Here is an 18,498-nt window from a genome sequence, read left to right as displayed (position 1 = left end):
CTTGCCAGCAAGCCAGAGCCCCACAGAGACCTAGGGCCTGCTCACACTGCGCGGGGGAGCCCGTTTCTGATCTTCTCTGACGACTTGGTCATGTTGCTGACTGGTCAGATCCCTACTGTTCCCCTCCCCATACAGGGCGCAATCGGGACTTCTCTGAAGTAAATCCCACTGAGTTCAACAGGCTTACTCCCAGGTGAGCGTGCATAGGCCTGTGGCCTTCAGTTTGTGGCATCGAAGAGATCCGCGGGACCCCCAGGAGGCAAAATCTGCTGCTTTCCAGGCAGCTTCCACCTGCCGCCGCCAATGACACGCCTGGAAGGGTGGAGGCTGCTGCGTCCCGCCTGTTCTACCGCGTGGGGAAAATAAACGCTAACGCGGCCGGCCTGCTCAGTTTGCGCCAGCGGAGCGGAGCGGAGCAGGCTGAGGCGTCGTCGTCTTTGCAGCTCTCCTGCCGGCCCGATGAAGATGCATTTCAGTATCCCGCTCTCGGAAGAGCTGCTGGAGAAGTTTGGTGGCCGCTATGTGGTGAAGTAGCTTCCTGGGAGACGGGGTGGTGGTGGTGATGGCGATGGAGGAGGCGGCCCTCAGCCGTGGTTGGGGGACTTGCAGTCGATGTAGGACGGAGATAACGAGCAAAGCAAGAACTGGCCAGCTGGCGGGTTTGCAATGCAAGGAGAGAGGGTGGACTTATCTTTCACAAGTTCTAGGGATGCCAACCTCCAGGTGGGGCCTGTAGATCTCCCGGAATTGCAACTGATCTCCAGAAAACAGATCAGTTCCCCTGGAGAAAATGGCTGTTTCGAGAGTGGATTCTATGGCACTGTACCCCACTGAAGCCCCTCCCCAGGCTGCACTCCCGAATCTCCAGAAATTTCCAAACCCAGAGCGGCAACCTTACTTGAGGAGCGAAGGCTTTGATGGGTATGATCGTCTGGCAAGTTTGGAGTCGCCATTTAGTCCTTAAACCTGTAACAGGGTGGTTTAAAATATGCCCTTAATCCGCATTAAGAAGCGAGTTGCCTCATCCTTCAGAGATGGCTTGTTTGACAGAAGGAGGGTCAGAAGGTGGGGTGAGGGAAGAATGGGGAGGTGTGCCCCCAAGGTTGCCACAGGCAGAGTCAGAAGCTTGTGTTTTTCTATAAAGGGGCAAGCAGAGTGCAGAGAGGGGGCTCTGCACTTCCTTGGACAGATGTGGTTTGATGTGGGGGCTTTAAAAGAGTGGGCTTGTGTGGGAAAAAATTGAGTAGTATGTGAGGGAAGGATGGGCAACAGTGGGATTGGGTACCTGTGGCGTGAGGTGCACAGCTGGTGTTTGTTTTTTGTGAGGGAAAGGATGGGGGAAGGTTTCATGCTGGTAAAACTTAAAAGAATCTGTGTATGATAATAGACTAGGCGAAATATGCATTATTTGTGTTTGTGAAAAAGGAGATGAGTCTTGGGGTGGAATGTGGGAGAAAGGAACCTTGGGCAGTTGTCTGGCTAGATGGAGGAAAATGTGTTAGAATTTGCCAGAGCTGTAGAAGAATTTCAGAGTCTGTACTAAGGGAGGGTTGGGAATACATAATAGAAAGTGGTGAATTTCTAAAACTCATAAGAGGATTTAATTTGGATACCTATGTACTTTCAGTTGTACTCTGTGTATTTGGAAGGCTTTATTTTCTGCAAAGTACGTTACAGTCAGTTGCACTGCTGGAATGAGCAGGTGAGTCATTCCCTTTTTCATTACCCCTTTTCTCCTTCCGCTTATTATTGACGTTTCAGTTTCTGCCACAAAACCGTCTGGAGGATGTACATTTTATGTGGAAGAGTACATTCTTTGCTTTGGGGGGGGGATGTTCCCTAAATATTTGAGCTTCAAGATACAGTTGCACCTTCCCAGTTTAAGTTACATGAATGACTGTGTAAATGTTTCTGTATTTTGGAGCAGTTGACTTTCTTCCAAATTTGTATGTGAGTAACAAACTAACTGTTTTTACTATTGTGTGAAACTTTGTACATATAAAAAGAGACCAATCAAAAATTCTGCTTGCCCTTCATATCTTTCTTTATTTTCAAAAGGCTAGCTGTTGCTCTTGAATTGGAGGGAAATAGAATAGAGCCTTACAGTAGCCTTTGAATTGGTTCCACATCTTTTATTGTCTTTGCACTTTGTCTAACACCCCCCCTTTTTTTAACCTGTTAGCTGTGGTTTTGCTTTTTTAAAAAGTTGATGTGCATAGCTGAGTTTCTCCATTTAAAATGTTTGCCCATTTTCACATCACATGAGGTTTGTGCCTTTCCACTTTATTGACCCATCCACTATACCACCACAGCAGTCCTATCTATTGGTAGTGGTGGTATGGTGTTGGGGGACCCATGTTATGCACTTCCTGGTGGCATGCTTGGACCTATGGTCTACTCAGAAGTAATTTAGCCAATGGGGTTGTTTCTTCAAGGAAAGCATTCTGAGAATTGCAGCCGTAGGGTTGGATCCAACCAGCTTTTCCAATAGTGAAAAAGTGTCATTTCCTTTGATCCTCAAAATTATGCACTAGGGATAATGAGACCTATATAGACAAAAGTCATGTGGGACAGGGTGGAAGCTATAGTAAGAAGACTCACGTTTAATCTATGCTGTATTTAAAACCATTAGAATAGTTTTCCTGCATCAGACCAGTATCTGAGTCCAGCAATTGGGCAATAGTTGTCCCTGGAAAGATCACAAGCAAGAAAACAATGAAAAAACAATTTTGTTTTTAATCTGTAGAAATGCTGATGAATGGAAAAGTTTGTTCAGGCTTGATACTGCATCACTTTCTACAAACTCCTGTTGACCTAATATCTGCCAGTTGGTGACTGCATAGTTGTATCTATGTTCACGCCAAAATGAAATGAGTAAGCTCATTTGACCAAATGAAATGAGTAAGCTCTTACCCATCCTCAATAGTACCAATGTCTTCGGAGGTAGTTTTCCTCAGGGTTGTGATGAATGAGTGTTGTCATATCAGTTTCTGTTATTTGGTGTCTTTGTGATGCATACAACAACACCAAAATGCATGGGTACCAGTCCAGATTTAATTGTCTTTTCAGTTAAGACGTGTCTTTGGGAGAAGTGTCCCTTCATTTCCTCCAAAGTTTTACCTTGCGATGACGAAATCAATGGCGGATGAAAGGAGGGCCCAGTTAGAACAATATCTACAGAATGGTACAGCAAGTCTGTTTTGTTTTTCTAATAAATAAACAATACTTATAATGATTCATGATGCAAGCAATACCTTCCTGCATTTCAGTTCTTTGGCATGCTTGAAATTGTTTTCTTCATTCTCTTGCACTGAGCAAAAAAAGGTAGTACCAAACATTTTCTTATAGATATTGTTCCAGTTTATTTAAAATTAAACTTCAATGAAGGAGTCTCTACAATATTATTTTTCATATGAGCCATGCCAACAAAGCAGCTTTCCCAAAAAATTAATTCAATAAATTGTAATCAAATCTATATATTCAGTATCTGAACTACATCTATTTCCATGCTGTTCAAACATTACTTGTTTTGAAATGAGTTCTCTTTAGAAGTCATTGCATGTTTTGTCACAGGTGTATTTATACAGATCTTATAAGAATATCATTTTACTCAATCTTTTTGGGATCCTTCCTCAAAAAAGGCCCTGTGCTTTTCTTGAAGATATGGTAGATTGCTTTTAAAAGAGAGAGAGAGATTTCTGATTGTCTGTATTCAGACTTAATTTTTTTTTGCTTTTCAGTGTCGATTGATACAACTGTTACAAACAGTGATGTCTTTATTAGTTTCTTTAGGAAATTGCAATTGGTAAGTTTAATGTTTTTTACAGTAAGCTGTTTTGTAAAACCAGTTGGCTTGAAGGTGTTCTGTATCTTCCTTAAGTTATACATATGTCCATTTCCTTGCAGCTTTAGGAGGAAATGCGAGTTCTTTCCCTTGCATATTCAAGCTTGTTATTAGAAAGTAAGGATTTAATAACAGGGGAAACTGTTCTTTGGCCACTTTATATAGATAGTAACAAAAATATGATGTTTCTGAGATCCATAAATGATTCCCAGTAAGAGCTTGTTTTAAAAGATGGAGTGATTATTTAGTTCTGTCATAAAATAGATGGCTTTGGTTTATGCCAGGACATGGAACAGCAAGCATGTTGATGTGAAAAAGTCAACATCTCTTTGTCTTGTAATGGTGGTGGTGACAGCTCCAGTCTTGGCCTGTATCTAGAGTGTTGCAACTTGAACTTTCAAACTCAGTTTCTGTATCCTCTATTGTAGATAACTTGTGAGTTAGGAGTGGCAAGAAGGTGGGTGTGTCAAAGCTTTGCAAAGCTGGGAACGCAACTGCAAAGTGTAGAAGCAATGACTCTCCTGATACAGCACCTTTGATTGAGAACTTTTAACTCCTCCCTTCTGTCAAAATGGCAAGGCAGCTTACAAAATTACAAGCCATCATGACAAACAAATCATGATACAAATCAAACATGGATATCAAAGACCCTGTAATTAACTCAGTTTTACTATGTTAATTTCCCCATGTAATAGCCCTTGTATACCAGTATAGCAGTTCATTCATTTGCCCTTTAGCTATCTCCGGAAAGCCTTTGCCTATGTTGTTGATTCTGGAGTCACATTTGACCTCTGATTCAGTCATGAGTAGGGGTGTGTGATTCGGGTTTCTGATTCAGGTAAAGAACCCGAATCAGACCCAAGTCACAATGATTCGGAAACCCTGAATCAAAGCTTCCCGAAGCAATTCATATCGCTTCAGGAAGCTTCAGGTCAAGGGGTTTAAATGCCCCTTTCCAGTCCACTTTGCAGCGACATGGAAAAGGGCATTTAAACCCCAGGATAAGCTGATTGGCTGGGGAGATCCCCGCCTAGCAGCTGATCCAGCTGGCAGGAGTTTAAACGCCCCTTTCCGTGCCACTGTTTGCTTCCCCTCTCTTTAGTATGCTCTGAATTTTTACGGAGCATACCAAAAAATAAATAAATACCAGAATCTGGTCATTCCAGATTTTTTTCCTGCTTCAGGTTTACCCAAAGCGGGAAACCTGAATCTTTGGGGGGGGTGCACACCCTAGTCATGAGCATAATTAGCATGGCTTGTATGGCATGTCTTTGGACCTGCTGGCATTAGTGTGCTAACACCAAATGCAGTGCCAATAATACAACATAAATCTCTCATAAAATCTTTCAGTCAGAAAGTTGGCTTCTGCAAAGGATCATAAAGTCTATGTCAACATCAAGACCCAATTATATTTCATTTGTGTCCTTTTTGGTACATTTACAATAACGGAAGGCTAAGTAAGCATTAATTTTGATTTGAAAGATACTTGTACAATGGCTTTTAATTGAGGTTTTGATATCCCATGGATTGACTTGCTGTTTTGTAGGATATCAAGTAGCTCTCTCTGTCACAGTATGTGTAAAAGAGAGAAGCTGCAAATTGATAAGATACTTGCTCAGTAGCAATACAGTTTCAAGAAGATGCCCTGAGGCAGAGCAGAAATGTGAAAATGGTTATATCCAGGGCTTTTTTTCAGCAGGAATGCGGTGGAACGGAGTTCTGGAACCTCTTGAAAATGGTCACATAGCTGGTGGCCCCGCTCCTTGATCTCCAGACAGAAGGGAGATGAGATTGCCCTCCGCACCGCTGGAGCAGCGCGGAGGGCAATCTAAACTTCCCTCTGACTGGAGATCAGGGGTGGGGCCACCAACCATGTGGCCATTTTCGCCAAGGGTGATTTAAACTTTTAAAAACTGCCCGCTTGTTCCAGCCGACCCAAAGAGACATCATTGATTCTGGGAGTGTGCGTGCACTTTGTACACGCACGCATGTGGTACCAGGGGCACACCTCCCGCCAAGAGTTACCCCCTGTGCTGGCAACCCACTGAGTTCTACCACCTCTTTGCCTAGAAAAAAAAGCCCTGGTTATATCAATGTGTAGGGATTTGAGGTGTGGCTGAGAACAGAATGCACAAGAGCAATGTGGAACAATCTGTGTTAGGGTGTAAGTTCAGAGCTGTTTGGTGAAGAACCTCAAAAGAAGTGGGCCATATATAGCATGTCCATTCACTGTCTACATTTGCCAGCCTCCAGCTGGAGACTGGAGTTCTCCCAAAATTGCAACTGATCTTTAGACTACATTGATCAGTTCCCCTGGAGGAAATGGCAACTCTGTGGCTCCCTTCCCCTCACCCCTCTCCTTTGGAATTGTCTCCAAATCCTCAAGAATTGCCCAAGCCGGTGTTGGCAGCCCAATGGAGGGGGTTCAGCTCACAATGCCCATTCCACATGGGGTCAGGAAAGTTGTGTCAAGGAGCAGGGCCTTTACCACAGTTACTGCAGAGCTGCAACATGACCTTTGAACCGTTATATTCTTGCAGTTTTTCAGCTCAACCTTTGTGAAAAGCTTGTGGGTACTGAGTTGGCGAGCAGTTGCAGTTCATCTTCGTTCTTCTGTGCCTCCACACATGGGGACTGCGCAGGCGCAGGCCAGCCGCCGGAGAATTTTCTAGAGCTTCCAAGGCTCCGAAGGGGCCGTTTGTCGCGCGCCTCAGCGACCGTCTTCCCGCCCAAACGGTCACGTGATCCTACAGCGACCAACGGCCCCTTCCCTCAGTTCTCTTCTTGCCGCCGCTTGGAGAGAACGTGAGCTTCGTTGCTCTGTGCTTTTGTGCTTCGTGCTTACTCTAACTGATTGCTTGGCTTTTGACTTCGGACTTCGTGACCTCGACTATTCTTTGGATCTCGCTTTGGATTTTGACTTGGACTCGGTAATTTGACTCGGACTGTTTTTGACCCTTCTTTCGCGTGCCCCTGAAGATGGCCTCTACGGCTCTCTTCAAGCATTGCTTAAAATGCCACACTAAAATGGCCAAATCCGATGGCCATGATTTGTGCCTTTTTTGCTTGGGGGAGACCCACAATGTCTCGGCCTGTAAGATCTGCCAGGGTTTCACCAGTAAGGCCCGGCAGGATCGCAAGGCCCGGCTAAATTCCTCGCTGTGGCAGAAGGTCATGTCGGAGGGAACCCCGTTGCGTCCGTCCAAGGCCGGCCCTAGCCCCTCTGCCGAACGGCAATCAAGAGCTGGCTCAGTGGCCTCCGCGAGGTCGGGGTCGAAACCGCTGCCCCCGAGTGCCTCGGCGTCGAGAGCGGCCTCTCCAGCGCAGGGACCGGTGCGGCCGCCCCGTAGCGCGTCATCTACCAGGTCGGATCCGAGACCAGCTTCGGAACCGAGGGTCCTGGTACCGAGTCCCCGGTCGGAACCGACGACCGGTTCGATCCCGATCAAGGCGAAGAGGTCGAAGCCGAGGTCCCCTTCGAAGGCGAGGAGCGCGTCGGTTCCGAGGTCTTCTTCGGAACCAGCGAAGAAGAAGAAGAAGACCAAGCATCACCGGTCGCCGCGTCCCGCTCCTCAGGAGGAGGTCATCGTGCTTCCTCACACGCCTTCCCCTCATCTGGGCTCCCCGGAGCCAGAAGACATCTCCGTGCCGGTGCCGGATCCGATGGCCTTCGAGACGGTGCCCGCAGAATTCTCTTCGGGACCGGAGCCGAGCCCGCGCCGTCGGAGCCGACCATCGCTTCCCCTTCGGTCGCCGAGGCTGGAACCGAGCCCGTCCCCTCGTCGGAGCCGTCCGTCGCCTGCCCGTCCGTCTCCACCTCCGATCGGTCGTGAGCGGCATGGTTCCGGGGACAGTGTCCGATCTGTCCGGTCCGCTGCGTCCCGGCATCGACAGGCTTCCTACCTCCCCTCGCCATACCGTTGCCAATGGGAGGGGGCACCTGCGGGCTTCTCCGTGTCGGAACCGAGGCCTTCGACATCGAGGTCGGCGTGGGCTCCCCCTCCGCTCCAGGTTCCGGAATCCCAGCTCGGTTCTGATGAGGAGGAAGTGGGGAGCTTTGGCGGCTACCAGTCGGAGTCCTGGTCCGAACCATCGCCGGCTGAGGAGCTAGTGCCATCGGCGGACTCGCCATTCGAGGACCTCCGCATCTACGCCGACCAGATGGCTAGGATGGCCAAGGCTCTCGAGATGGACATCTCTTCGGCAGTCCCCCAGACCAAGGACAAGCTCCTCAAACGTATTTACGGGGACAATCCGGCGTACGTTGGCTTCCCCATGCTCGAGGGTATTGAGGAGATTGTGGAGAAGGTGTGGCAGGTGCCCTGTGATCAACCTCCAACATCCAAGCGCATCGAGCAGCTTTACAAGATCAAGCAGGGCACCTGGCCGGCGTTGGTGAAGCACCCTCCACCTTCCTCCTTGGTCACAGAGGAGTTCAACCCCCGACGATCGGGTCACTCCTCGGTGCCTGCCGATAAGGAGGGCAAGAAGCTGGATGCCATGGGCAGGCGCCAGTACATTGTCTCTTCACTGGGTCTGAGGATTGCCAACTACCAGACCATCATGGCAGGGTACCAACTGTACCTCTGGGAGAAGTTGGCATCCTATACCCGGGACCTCCCTCCTGAGCAGAAGGCTGTGGTGTCCCTGCTGCAGACGGAGGCTGTGAGGCTGTCTAAGCAGCAGATGAACGCTGGGAGCCACGCTGCTGACACTGCTGCTAGAGGGATGGCGTCGGCGGTGGTCCTCAGGCGCCACTCTTGGTTGCGGTCAACGGCCCTATCCCAAGAGGTGCGTTCCAGGGTGGAGAGCATGCCCTTTGAAGGGGACTCGCTGTTCTCCAAGTCCACCGACGAGACCCTGAAAAAGAAAAAAGAGGACAGGCAGACGGCGCGGTCTTTGGGTCTGGCTCCAGCGGACAAGCCCTCCTCCAGGTCACGGTACGCTCCCCGGTCTGGCCCTTACCATTACCAGGGCAGATACCAGCAGCAGCGGCCGGGCTACCAGCAGTATCCTGCCTACCAGCAGCGGCCTTACCCTCCCGCACAACAGCAGAGGAGGCGTCGGCCCTTCAAGCCTCGTCAGGCACAGCAACCGGCCCAGCAGAAAGATCAGCAGGGTGCCGGGAGGCAGTACTGACGGGTCGTGCCAGCCGTATCCCCGAACTTTTCGGACAGACTTAGTCCACTCCTCTCTGAGTGGGAGTCAATAACATCTGACTCATGGGTCTTAACTATTGTTGAACTGGGATACGGGCTGGAGTTTGTTGAGCTGCCTAGATGCGGTTCGCCCCTGACAGCTGTCAATAACACTATGGCCGAGCTGGATGCGGAGATCGTGTCGCTCTTGGCCAAGGGTGCTGTGGAAGAATTGCCCTATGAGGACTCTGTAAAGGGATTCTTCTCTAGGTTCTTCCTGGTCCCTAAGAAGGATGGGGGCTTACGTCCCATCTTAGATCTGAGGGGCCTTAATGCCTTCCTCAAGGTGACCAAATTCAAAATGGTAACGTTGGCGGCTGTGATCGCCTTGCTGAAACAGGGAGATTGGTTTGCGGTTCTTGACTTAAAAGACGCATACTTTCACGTGGGGATACGGAAGGAGCACAGGAAATACCTGAGCTTTGTTTACCGGCAAAGGGTTTTCCGGTATAAGGTGCTCCCCTTTGGCCTTTCCACTGCCCCACGAGTGTTCACAAAATGTGTGGCCCCTGTGGTTTCCTTCCTACGGGAAGAAGGCTGTACCATCTTTCCGTACCTCGATGACTGGCTCATCGTGGCTGAATCGGAGTCTAGGCTGGTGCAGGACATTGGCTTGGTACTTAGCACTTGCCAACGCCTGGGGCTCCTGGTGAACTTTGAAAAGTCCAAACTGGTGCCCAGCTGCAAGGTGTCCTACATTGGTGCACTGTTAGACTCTGTGGAGGGTAAGGCCCTGCTCCCCTTGGAGAGGGCTCGGTCCCTAAGGGGTCTAGTGTCCATGTTTAAGAGGAACCGATTCCAGTCTGTGCGCACTATCCAGTGCTTGCTAGGGCATATGGCAGCGGCCACCTCTGTGGTGCCTTTTGCTAGGCTGCGTATGCGCCCGCTCCAGAACTGGTTTGTGCGGAGGTACAATGCTCTGCTGCACCCTCCGTCCCTCAAATTCTCTATCCCGAGGGTCATCCTCTCCTCCTTGGACTGGTGGCTGTCTGATGACAACTTGTTTAAGGGAATCCCCTTTGGGTATCAACACCATGACATCACGGTTACCACTGATGCCTCTCTGTTGGGATGGGGGGCTTACTGTGGTGATGTGTCTGTGCAGGATGTCTGGTCTGACAGGGAAAAGACCCTCCATATCAATGTGCTTGAACTAAGGGCCATTCGTTTCGCACTTGTGTCTCTTACAGCACTACTGAGAGATCGTCAGGTCTTGGTGCAGACGGACAACACGACTGCCATGTACTACGTGAATCAGCAGGGGGGCACAGTGTCCATGGCCCTGTGCCGGGAAGCCACACTCACTTGGCAGTGGGCTATCAAGAACGGCGTGTCGCTCCGTGCTATACACGTGGCTGGGTCAGACAATGCCCGGGCAGATGCCCTCAGCAGGGTCCCTTTGCTGGACCACGAGTGGGAACTGAACGTAGAGTGCATTGGGCCGATCTTCCAGATGTGGGGTCATCCAGTGATAGACGTGTTCGCCACTGCGGCGACCACCAAGGCCCACACGTTCTGTTCCAGGGCAGGAAGCGACCCCCTCTCTATTGGGGATGCCTTCCAGTTTACGTGGACGCAGGGCTTGCACTACATGTTTCCTCCGTTCCCCTTGATTCCCAGGGTCCTGTGCAAGATAGAGGAGGACGGGACGGACTGCATCCTAGTGGCCCCCTTCTGGCCACGGCAGGTTTGGTTCCCGAAGCTCCTGAGGATGTCCCAACGGACGTATGTGAGTCTGCCCCCTCGGCAAGACCTTCTCCTAAACGGGAGCCTAGTCCACCACGATCCCAGGAAGCTGCACCTAACGGCTTGGCGGATCGTTCCTCACCGATAGGCTTTACTGACGAGGTACAGAGGGTCCTCCTGAATGCTCGTCGGCCATCCACTAGGCGCGCTTATGCGGCCAAGTGGCGCAGGTTTGAGCTCTGGGCACTTGCCAGAGGAGTGGTGCCTGACAGCAGTCCCTTGGGGGTTGTATTCGAGTATTTGTGCCACTTGCGTGGCCTGGGCTTGAAGGTGTCCTCCCTCAAGGTCCACCTGGCAGCGATATCAGCTGCTCACGCCCGAGTTGAGGGTGCTACGGTGTTTTCTCACCCACAATCCCGCCAGTTCCTTAAGGGCATGTACAATCTTTACCCACCTGTGTCGGCGCCAGTGCCTCAGTGGTCGCTGTCCTTGGTGCTCTCACGTCTCATGTTGCCTCCATTTGAACCTATGGCTACATGCCCCTTGGATATGCTATCCTACAAGGTAGCATTCTTGGTGGCCGTCACATCGGCCAGAAGGGTCAGTGAGCTGTCTGCACTGCGGTCTGACCCTCCCTTTCTTGTGTTTCATCCCAACAAGGTGGTCCTGCGTCCCTGCCTCGGGTTCCTGCCCAAGGTGGTGTCCGCCTTCCACCTCTCACAGGATATCTCACTGCCTGCATTCTTTCCTCAACCTTCCTCTAAGGGGGAAAAGGCCCTTCATTCCCTAGACTTGAAGAGGGCCCTAGCCTATTACCTGGATAGGACAAAGGAATTCCGCACCTGTCCTCACCTGTTTGTATGTTTTGGGGCCAAGGACAAGGGTAACAGGGCTTCCTCACAGACCCTGTCTAGGTGGATTGTGGCGGCCATTAGCAAGGCCTATTCGCTGGCAGGGGTGGCTTGCCCGCTTCATGTCAGAGCCCACTCCACGCGGTCCCAAGCATCCTCTTCGGCACTCCTCAGGGGGGTGCCCCTGGTTAACATTTGTAAAGCCGCCACATGGTCCTCTGCAGACACCTTTGTCAGGCATTACGCCGTTGATGTCAATGCGGAGCAGGATGTATCTGTGGCCAAGGCTGTCTTACACTCCCTTTTTTCCTGAGGGAGTTTTGGAATGACTTTCTTGGCGTACCTGCTGGGTACCCTTGGGTGAAAGTGTGTATATATGTACCTGGGGGTGTGTATATATGTAAATATTGAGTATTTATGTGTCCTTACACAGTTTTTTTACATAGATGTATATATGCATATCTATTTATTGTTGTTCTTGTTTGTTCAATAAAATTGTGTTGGACTTCACCCCCGCCTTCCTTATTGTGTGAAGCTTGGTACACTCCCATGTGTGGAGGCACAGAAGAACGAAGATGAAAACAGGGTTAACATACCTGTAACTTATGTTCATCGAGTTCTTCTGTGCAGACACACAACCCTCCCTCCTACCCCGCTGTGAACTCCAATGCACAATACTGTGATGGCTGTAACGGATATTGGTGTTTTTAAGGTGTTATGGCTGAAGTGTGTTGGTCAAGCGGCGGCAAAGGAGAACTGAGGGAAGGGGCCATTGGTCGCTGTAGGATCACGTGACCGTTTGGGCGGGAAGACGGTCGCTGAGGCGCGCGACAAACGGCCCCTTCGGAGCCTTGGAAGCTCTAGAAAATTCTCCGGCGGCTGGCCTGCGCCTGCGCAGTCCCCATGTGTGTCAGCACAGAAGAACTCGATGAACATAAGTTACAGGTATGTTAACCCTGTTTTGTGTGTTGCGGCTGCTTTTGATTGTTCTGTTCTTCCTTTGTGGGGTTCTATTTTCATTGTTCCTTTGGAAGCCTTCTTGAGACTTGGAAAGACAGGGTATGAAAATGTATTTTTAAAAAACACTGTGCTGGATCTCATAAATTCATTCTGTTCTACTAGCGAAAGTGCTTTCTTCCAGTGGAAGGAGTCCTCCTCTGATAACATTTTCCAAGTGAAGGTTCCTTCCCTTGGAGAAAAGCACAAGTTAAGATACTGCCTGCTGAATTCCCCCACCTCAATACTGTCATGATACTGTTCTTGGTGCAGCATTTAGTTATTGTTACTAATTAATTAATTAAGCATCTAAATCTTCCCTTTTGGACTATTTATTTAGAGAATATGTGTATTGCCTCTCCAGAGACCTGCTTGAGGCAGCTCTCAAATAAAAACAAAACCATAAAAAATAGCAATATATATTTTCAATATTAAAAACAAACCAGGGACATAAAAGCAATGTAAAACAAACATTAAGTATCCTAAATAAACCTGTAAAACTAGATGCAGACCATAAAACAACAAAAAGGACCAAAACTCCTTAGTTAATATCATGGGTTAAAAGAAATGTTTGACCTGGTGAACAAAAGGTGGGCAACTGGTTGTCCTCAGTGAGAAGGGCATTCCACAGGCGAGTGCCACCACTGAAAAAGTCCTGTCTTTGCCTCCCGTCTCAGCTGTACAGGTGGGGGTACAGAGTGTTCTGGCTTGCTTATTATCCACATTGTGTCTCTGAAGTGGCTTTCACCTTCAACAGCAAGTGCAACAAACATTTGTGATCCAGACTATTTTTTTATTCCCCTGTCTTGCAGGATACATTTAAACTCCAAATCCAACAAGCCTTTCTAGATGTTTACCTTGCTGATGGGAGGCATCTGAGAATAGACATTCAGACGTCAGACACTGCTGAAAGAGTGCTAGAGGTAGGTAGTTCTGCAAATGGATTCAAGAGTATTTCCTATGAAACATTTATCATTGTTGCAGAATGACCCTGCTGAAGCACTAGTGCTGTTCTGCTTTGGATCCTGTGAGAGGTCAAGGTACTCAGCGGATGTTCCAAGTCTCCACCCAGTGGCACACTGCTCTTCTGGGCTCACCTGACCCTCATAATAGGTCTTGGCTGTTCATTGGGTATTTGCACTATCACCAGCTGGTCATTTAGACAATATCTCACTAAAAAGACTAGCCCTCCATCTGTGTTGCCATTTAATGGCTCGGCTTAGTTGGCCCCGCCTCTAACTGCACTTTGATTAGCTGCCACAGCAACAGTTTACTGCACTTGCACACTCTGGGGATCTAGATCCAGAGGAGTTAGCCATGTTAGTCTGTAGTCGCAAAATAGTAAAGAGTCCAGTAGCACCTTTAAGACTAACCAACTTTATTGTAGCATAAGCTTTTGAGAACCATAGATGTATGCATCTGACAAAGAGAACTCTGGTTCTCAAAAGCTTATGCTACAATAAAGTTGGTTAGTCTTAAAGGTGCTACTGGACTCTTCACTATTCTGGGGATCTAGTGATCTGTTGACTGGCTTCCTCCCTTCCCCGGTGCCCTTTCAGTAAACTGTTTGGGGCTTACTGGGGTTATGGAGAATGAAAACCCAGCATTCAAAGTAATAAGAAATTTATTAAAAAGAAAATGTCCACATACATACTCTGGACAGCAATGGACTGAACAAGGATACAAAGTAAAGGTGCATGCACTCACATACCCAGTCCTCTGTCCCTCCTCTAAACATACCCTGACTGTTGCTGTTCTAGAGCAGGCTGTTGACTCTTAAAGTTACAGCATTCTATTAGTCATCCGTTACCTTGCATCTTTGTCTACACTGCCTGCCCTTGGTTAGCTCCCATTGGAGTGGTGGCCATCAAGATAAAGCCCTTTTGCAAGTTATCTGCAGATGGAATCAGCAGAAGTCGAAACATAAAATATATATTGAAATTTTAAAATTTATCTCATAAGCTGTTTTTCAATACCATTGCAGTCTATAGGAGAAGTGATTCTTTTTTTTCTTCCACAGGTTGTGTCCTATAAGATAGAGCTCTCAAGAGAACTAATGGGGTATTTCAGTTTATTTCTTATTCAGGATCACAACGATGGGCAGCTTTCTGGTAAGATGTATATTGTACACTGCACACTTCATTCACATTCCTTTCCATTTGTATAATGTACCAAAATCAGCTAAGTAACAATTTCTTGAAAGTAACATATTGGCTAGGTTTTGTTTTTCAGATTTTTCAGCAAAGCTATGGGTAAATGGGAAACAAAAAGGTATAAATCTTTGGTCACGTTGCATAAAATGCAGCATCTTTTTATTTATTTTCACTGATGCTCTCATTTCTTCTTTTGCTTGAACAAGTTTGCCTTTTGTAATGTGACACATGGACAAGTTCACTGTAGGGACTTTTAACTTCTTGTGATGTGAATTCTTAGATGACTTCCCTTCTGCACTATATAGGTGCTAATACATGTTTCTGTTAGAAATAACAATGTCTGGTGTACTGCAGCAGCAAGAAGTAAGAAGAGCCTACCATGCAGGAGGCAGCAAGGATCACTTAGTTAGGACAGTGAGAGTAGCACCTCTCTTGTTTCCTGGGGGTCATTTCCTTGTCTTGTCTCCTATTGGGCTAAACAGGGCAATATCCTGCTTCTTCTCTCTCCTGCCACACTTCTTCTCTCTCTCTGCAAGATGTAGTCAGATAGCTAGGGTCTCTCTCTCCCTCTTTCCCTCAAGTATGTAACTTCCTCAAATAAAGCTTTTGCCTCTAACCAGCTCGGCGTTTAATTCTGCAGCGTTGTTTTACACTCGCTCTAACAGTTTCATCCATTTTGTGAGCTACAGCCCAAGTTAGTAGTAATCAGCCTTAACTTTGGGGTTTTCAGTAATAAATCTAAATCACATCAAATAGCTTGAGTTTAAAACAGTTAAGTTTTATTCTTGACTCCGGCTCATGACTGCCATTATCTCCCATGTAACTTCTGGCCCATTCCTAACTACACTTTTTTTCAGTTTCATCCTTAAGAAAGAAATAACACAGCAGAGTATGAAGTCACTGATTTGTTTTCAATCAGTATGTAAATTGGACAGTACTGCTTGTAAAAATAGGTGGATTATACCCTGCTAAGGACCAAGAAGACATGAAATTGCTTGGAGCAGAATGGAGGAATGCATAAATAAAAATATATTTGCATATCCATGAAAGATATGTGAATGAGCATTATATAATGTCTTGATTCCACATGAAAACAATGTTTAGCATATGGGTATGATTGAGCCAGTCACAACTTCATATTTTTTGCCAGATAAGGATAAGAAGAGAGTGATAATTATTTATAATAGTTCACAAAGCTAACAGAAAATGAAACAGCGAATGGAATCTTACTTCTGTAGCAAAGGAGAGGGATAAGGAACCTTACCTGTAGGTGTTCATACTTCCAAGAGCTTCAGGTGGATAGTCCCAAACAAAATGAACACATAAGATTGTGTACCTAACACCTATGCGTGTGTGTAGCAAGTGGTTACTAATCCCATACCTTCCCTCAGAGACAGAAACTAACAAATGTGTTTCAGAACCTGTTCCTCATTTGGGTAGGTTCTGTGTAGAGTGCTGTGGAATATTGTGTGTATAGTTTGACAGGCCACCTCTTTATGTTTATGTTTTTTTTTCAGTTACTGAAGCTATTTCTTTGTATCATTCATTATCTTGCTGGTTTCAGACAGCTAGGCAACAACTTTGCTGCTCCATCTATCTGAGAAGATGATGGATTTTTGCTCCCTAAAATGGCTCCATTTTCACCCTAATGACTGAGACCTAGACCTAGTCCATCCACCGCCACAGGCTAGCAATGGGGTGACAATATCAACATTGTTCCCTAAGGGGAGGCCATAAGACTGTGTGCACACCAGGTGTTTCATATATATAAACTATTTCTCAGTAGACAATCAGGGCTTCATGTAAACGGAGTGGGGGTTTTAGTAGGCAAGCCTCTTTTTGTGCACAGAGCTTCATCCCAAAGTTCCTGGTTTGAATAAACTCATGTTTACTTTGATGGCCAAATGCTGGTGGCTGGACGAACTGGAGTTTGCCTGTCCTTACTTTTCTTAAAAATAAAAGAACGAGGAACATATTTTGAGTATTTTAGACTGCTTAATTTCAGTAGTTGTTGCATCCAAGTAAACAGGAGTAGGATCTGACTAGAAATCTTAACTGAGCAGTCTGCTGCAGTTTCACAGAAGCAGAAATAAAGTGCCAGATTTAGTTTTCGGAGGAGTCACAACTTTTTCTTGGAAGCCACAAGAGTAGGGGTGGGGTTTGCAGAGATTTTAGGTGAGGTTTCAGTCGTTGGTACAACTTCTTACTCTACATGACTCTACATAACAAAAAGAAAGATAATGCAAAATATTGCAAAACATTTGCAAAATAAAATATGCAAAATAAAAGAAATCAAGCAAGTTTGCAAAGCTTGCCAAATTTATACAGGCATAGAATTCAGCTTTTTTTGATGCAGTGTTTGGATTGTTTGGGTGCAGAATTTTTAGCGATGGGTACACACACAACTTAGTATATGCAAAATGCTCTCCTGTAATAGCATTTCACAAATTCTGTTCTTTTCCCCCTCTGCAGTGTTGAAAAAACTGGCAGAATTTGAACTTCCCTATGTGAGTCTTCGGGGTGTGAAAGACTCTTCTTGCAAGATTGCGATCAGAAAGTGGTAAGCAGGAAGCTAAAGCAAGATTAGCAAAATGCGTTCAAAATAAATATGACAAACAGGGTGGAAATCTTTACAGAGTGTTAGGATCCAATATTATATGGATTGAGCTCTGACAAATTCAGCTCTTTTTTGTGCATGGGTTTCAGTGGTTTTTTTTCCTGTGTTACGTTTTTGACACAATTATGCAATTTTGAAACTCATGGGTTGGACCTGAAGAGTGCTAAGTGAGAGAGAGAGAGAGGCTCTTACTTAACAAAAGAGAATCCAGCACACAATTTATGCTATTGTCAATTGTACTTAAGCCATTTTAGTGAGATGCTAATATATCACCCGCTTTTATAGCAGAAACTAATATCTGTTGAGCAATTTAGGCAGTCCATTTCTGGTCAAACATCCTTAAAAGTTCAGTTGGAGAGAGTTAAAAATACAGTATTTTTACAACAATTGCTAAGGGCAGACTAGGATGTCAAATTGGGTGGGACTTGAGCCCAGCTGAGTAGACCCTGTGATATTACAGACCAGGACTGCAGGGGCCATTCTGCTTAAACCAGCTGGCAGAGGTACAGGAGAAGGTGATACCTTTTGTTGACACTGCTGGCCAGGCTGCAGTTCAATTGCCTCTGTTAATTCAGAAGGCCTCTGTTCCTACGGGCTCTTATCACCCTACTCGGTATATGACTGTCAGGCAGAAGACATAGACCCAAGTGTTAGTGATACGAATTAAGCAGTTTATTGGAAGGCACTGCCACGCAATACACTACAAAAGCGAACTGCAAACTGAATCAGATACGTGATACATGAATAAGAATGAAAAACTTATACAAAACCATCAGAAAGATGCATAGGACTCCAGAAAATAATATGGGATATTTGATCAGGCAGTGTATAAGCATCAACAAATAAAATATGTATCTACAGTGTGGTTCTAAACTATAGTTCTAAAACAGTCCCCAGTAGAGGACACAGTAGGGAGTGGAGAGATGAGCCATACACCACTAGGCATTGTAAATACACCTGAAACAAAAGGTTGATACTTGAGAGCATGCTTAATGCATGTTAGGCAATCTGAATCTAGATGTTAAACCATGTCTACTGCCCTTCTAGTAATTGTTCTGTTTCCTGGTAAGGAAGCTGATGCAGTTTCATAGCTACCTGCCCAAGGACCTGGAGAGGTTGCAGGACCTTCACTGGCTTGTGGGCCTCTCAACCC

The 18,498-nt window shown here is 46.8% G+C and overlaps 1 protein-coding gene across 3 annotated transcripts in view; it reads left to right on the top strand.

Moving 5' to 3' along the window:
• Positions 1-367: 367 nt before the first annotated feature.
• The window catches only part of SNX31 (sorting nexin 31), a 32,310-nt gene continuing 14,179 nt past the window's right edge, over positions 368-18,498 (top strand). For 2 of the 3 annotated variants that reach the window (XM_054984363.1, XM_054984362.1), the window contains exons 1-7: positions 368-525; positions 1,628-1,702; positions 3,070-3,184; positions 3,741-3,805; positions 13,388-13,498; positions 14,596-14,686; positions 17,201-17,288. In XM_054984363.1, coding sequence (XP_054840338.1) covers positions 460-525; positions 1,628-1,702; positions 3,070-3,184; positions 3,741-3,805; positions 13,388-13,498; positions 14,596-14,686; positions 17,201-17,288 — 611 coding nt within the window. In that variant the 5' untranslated portion in view covers positions 368-459. Of the gene's footprint in view, positions 922-1,627; positions 1,703-3,069; positions 3,185-3,740; positions 3,806-13,387; positions 13,499-14,595; positions 14,687-17,200; positions 17,289-18,498 lie in introns of all 3 variants that reach the window. The other variant, XM_054984364.1, reaches the window with a different exon arrangement.

The sequence above is a fragment of the Eublepharis macularius genome, chromosome 7 (assembly GCF_028583425.1).
Source record: "Eublepharis macularius isolate TG4126 chromosome 7, MPM_Emac_v1.0, whole genome shotgun sequence".
Lineage (NCBI taxonomy): Eukaryota > Metazoa > Chordata > Lepidosauria > Squamata > Eublepharidae > Eublepharis > Eublepharis macularius.
Note: the sequence above shows the minus strand (reverse complement) of the source record. Positions and strands in the feature narration are given on the sequence as shown.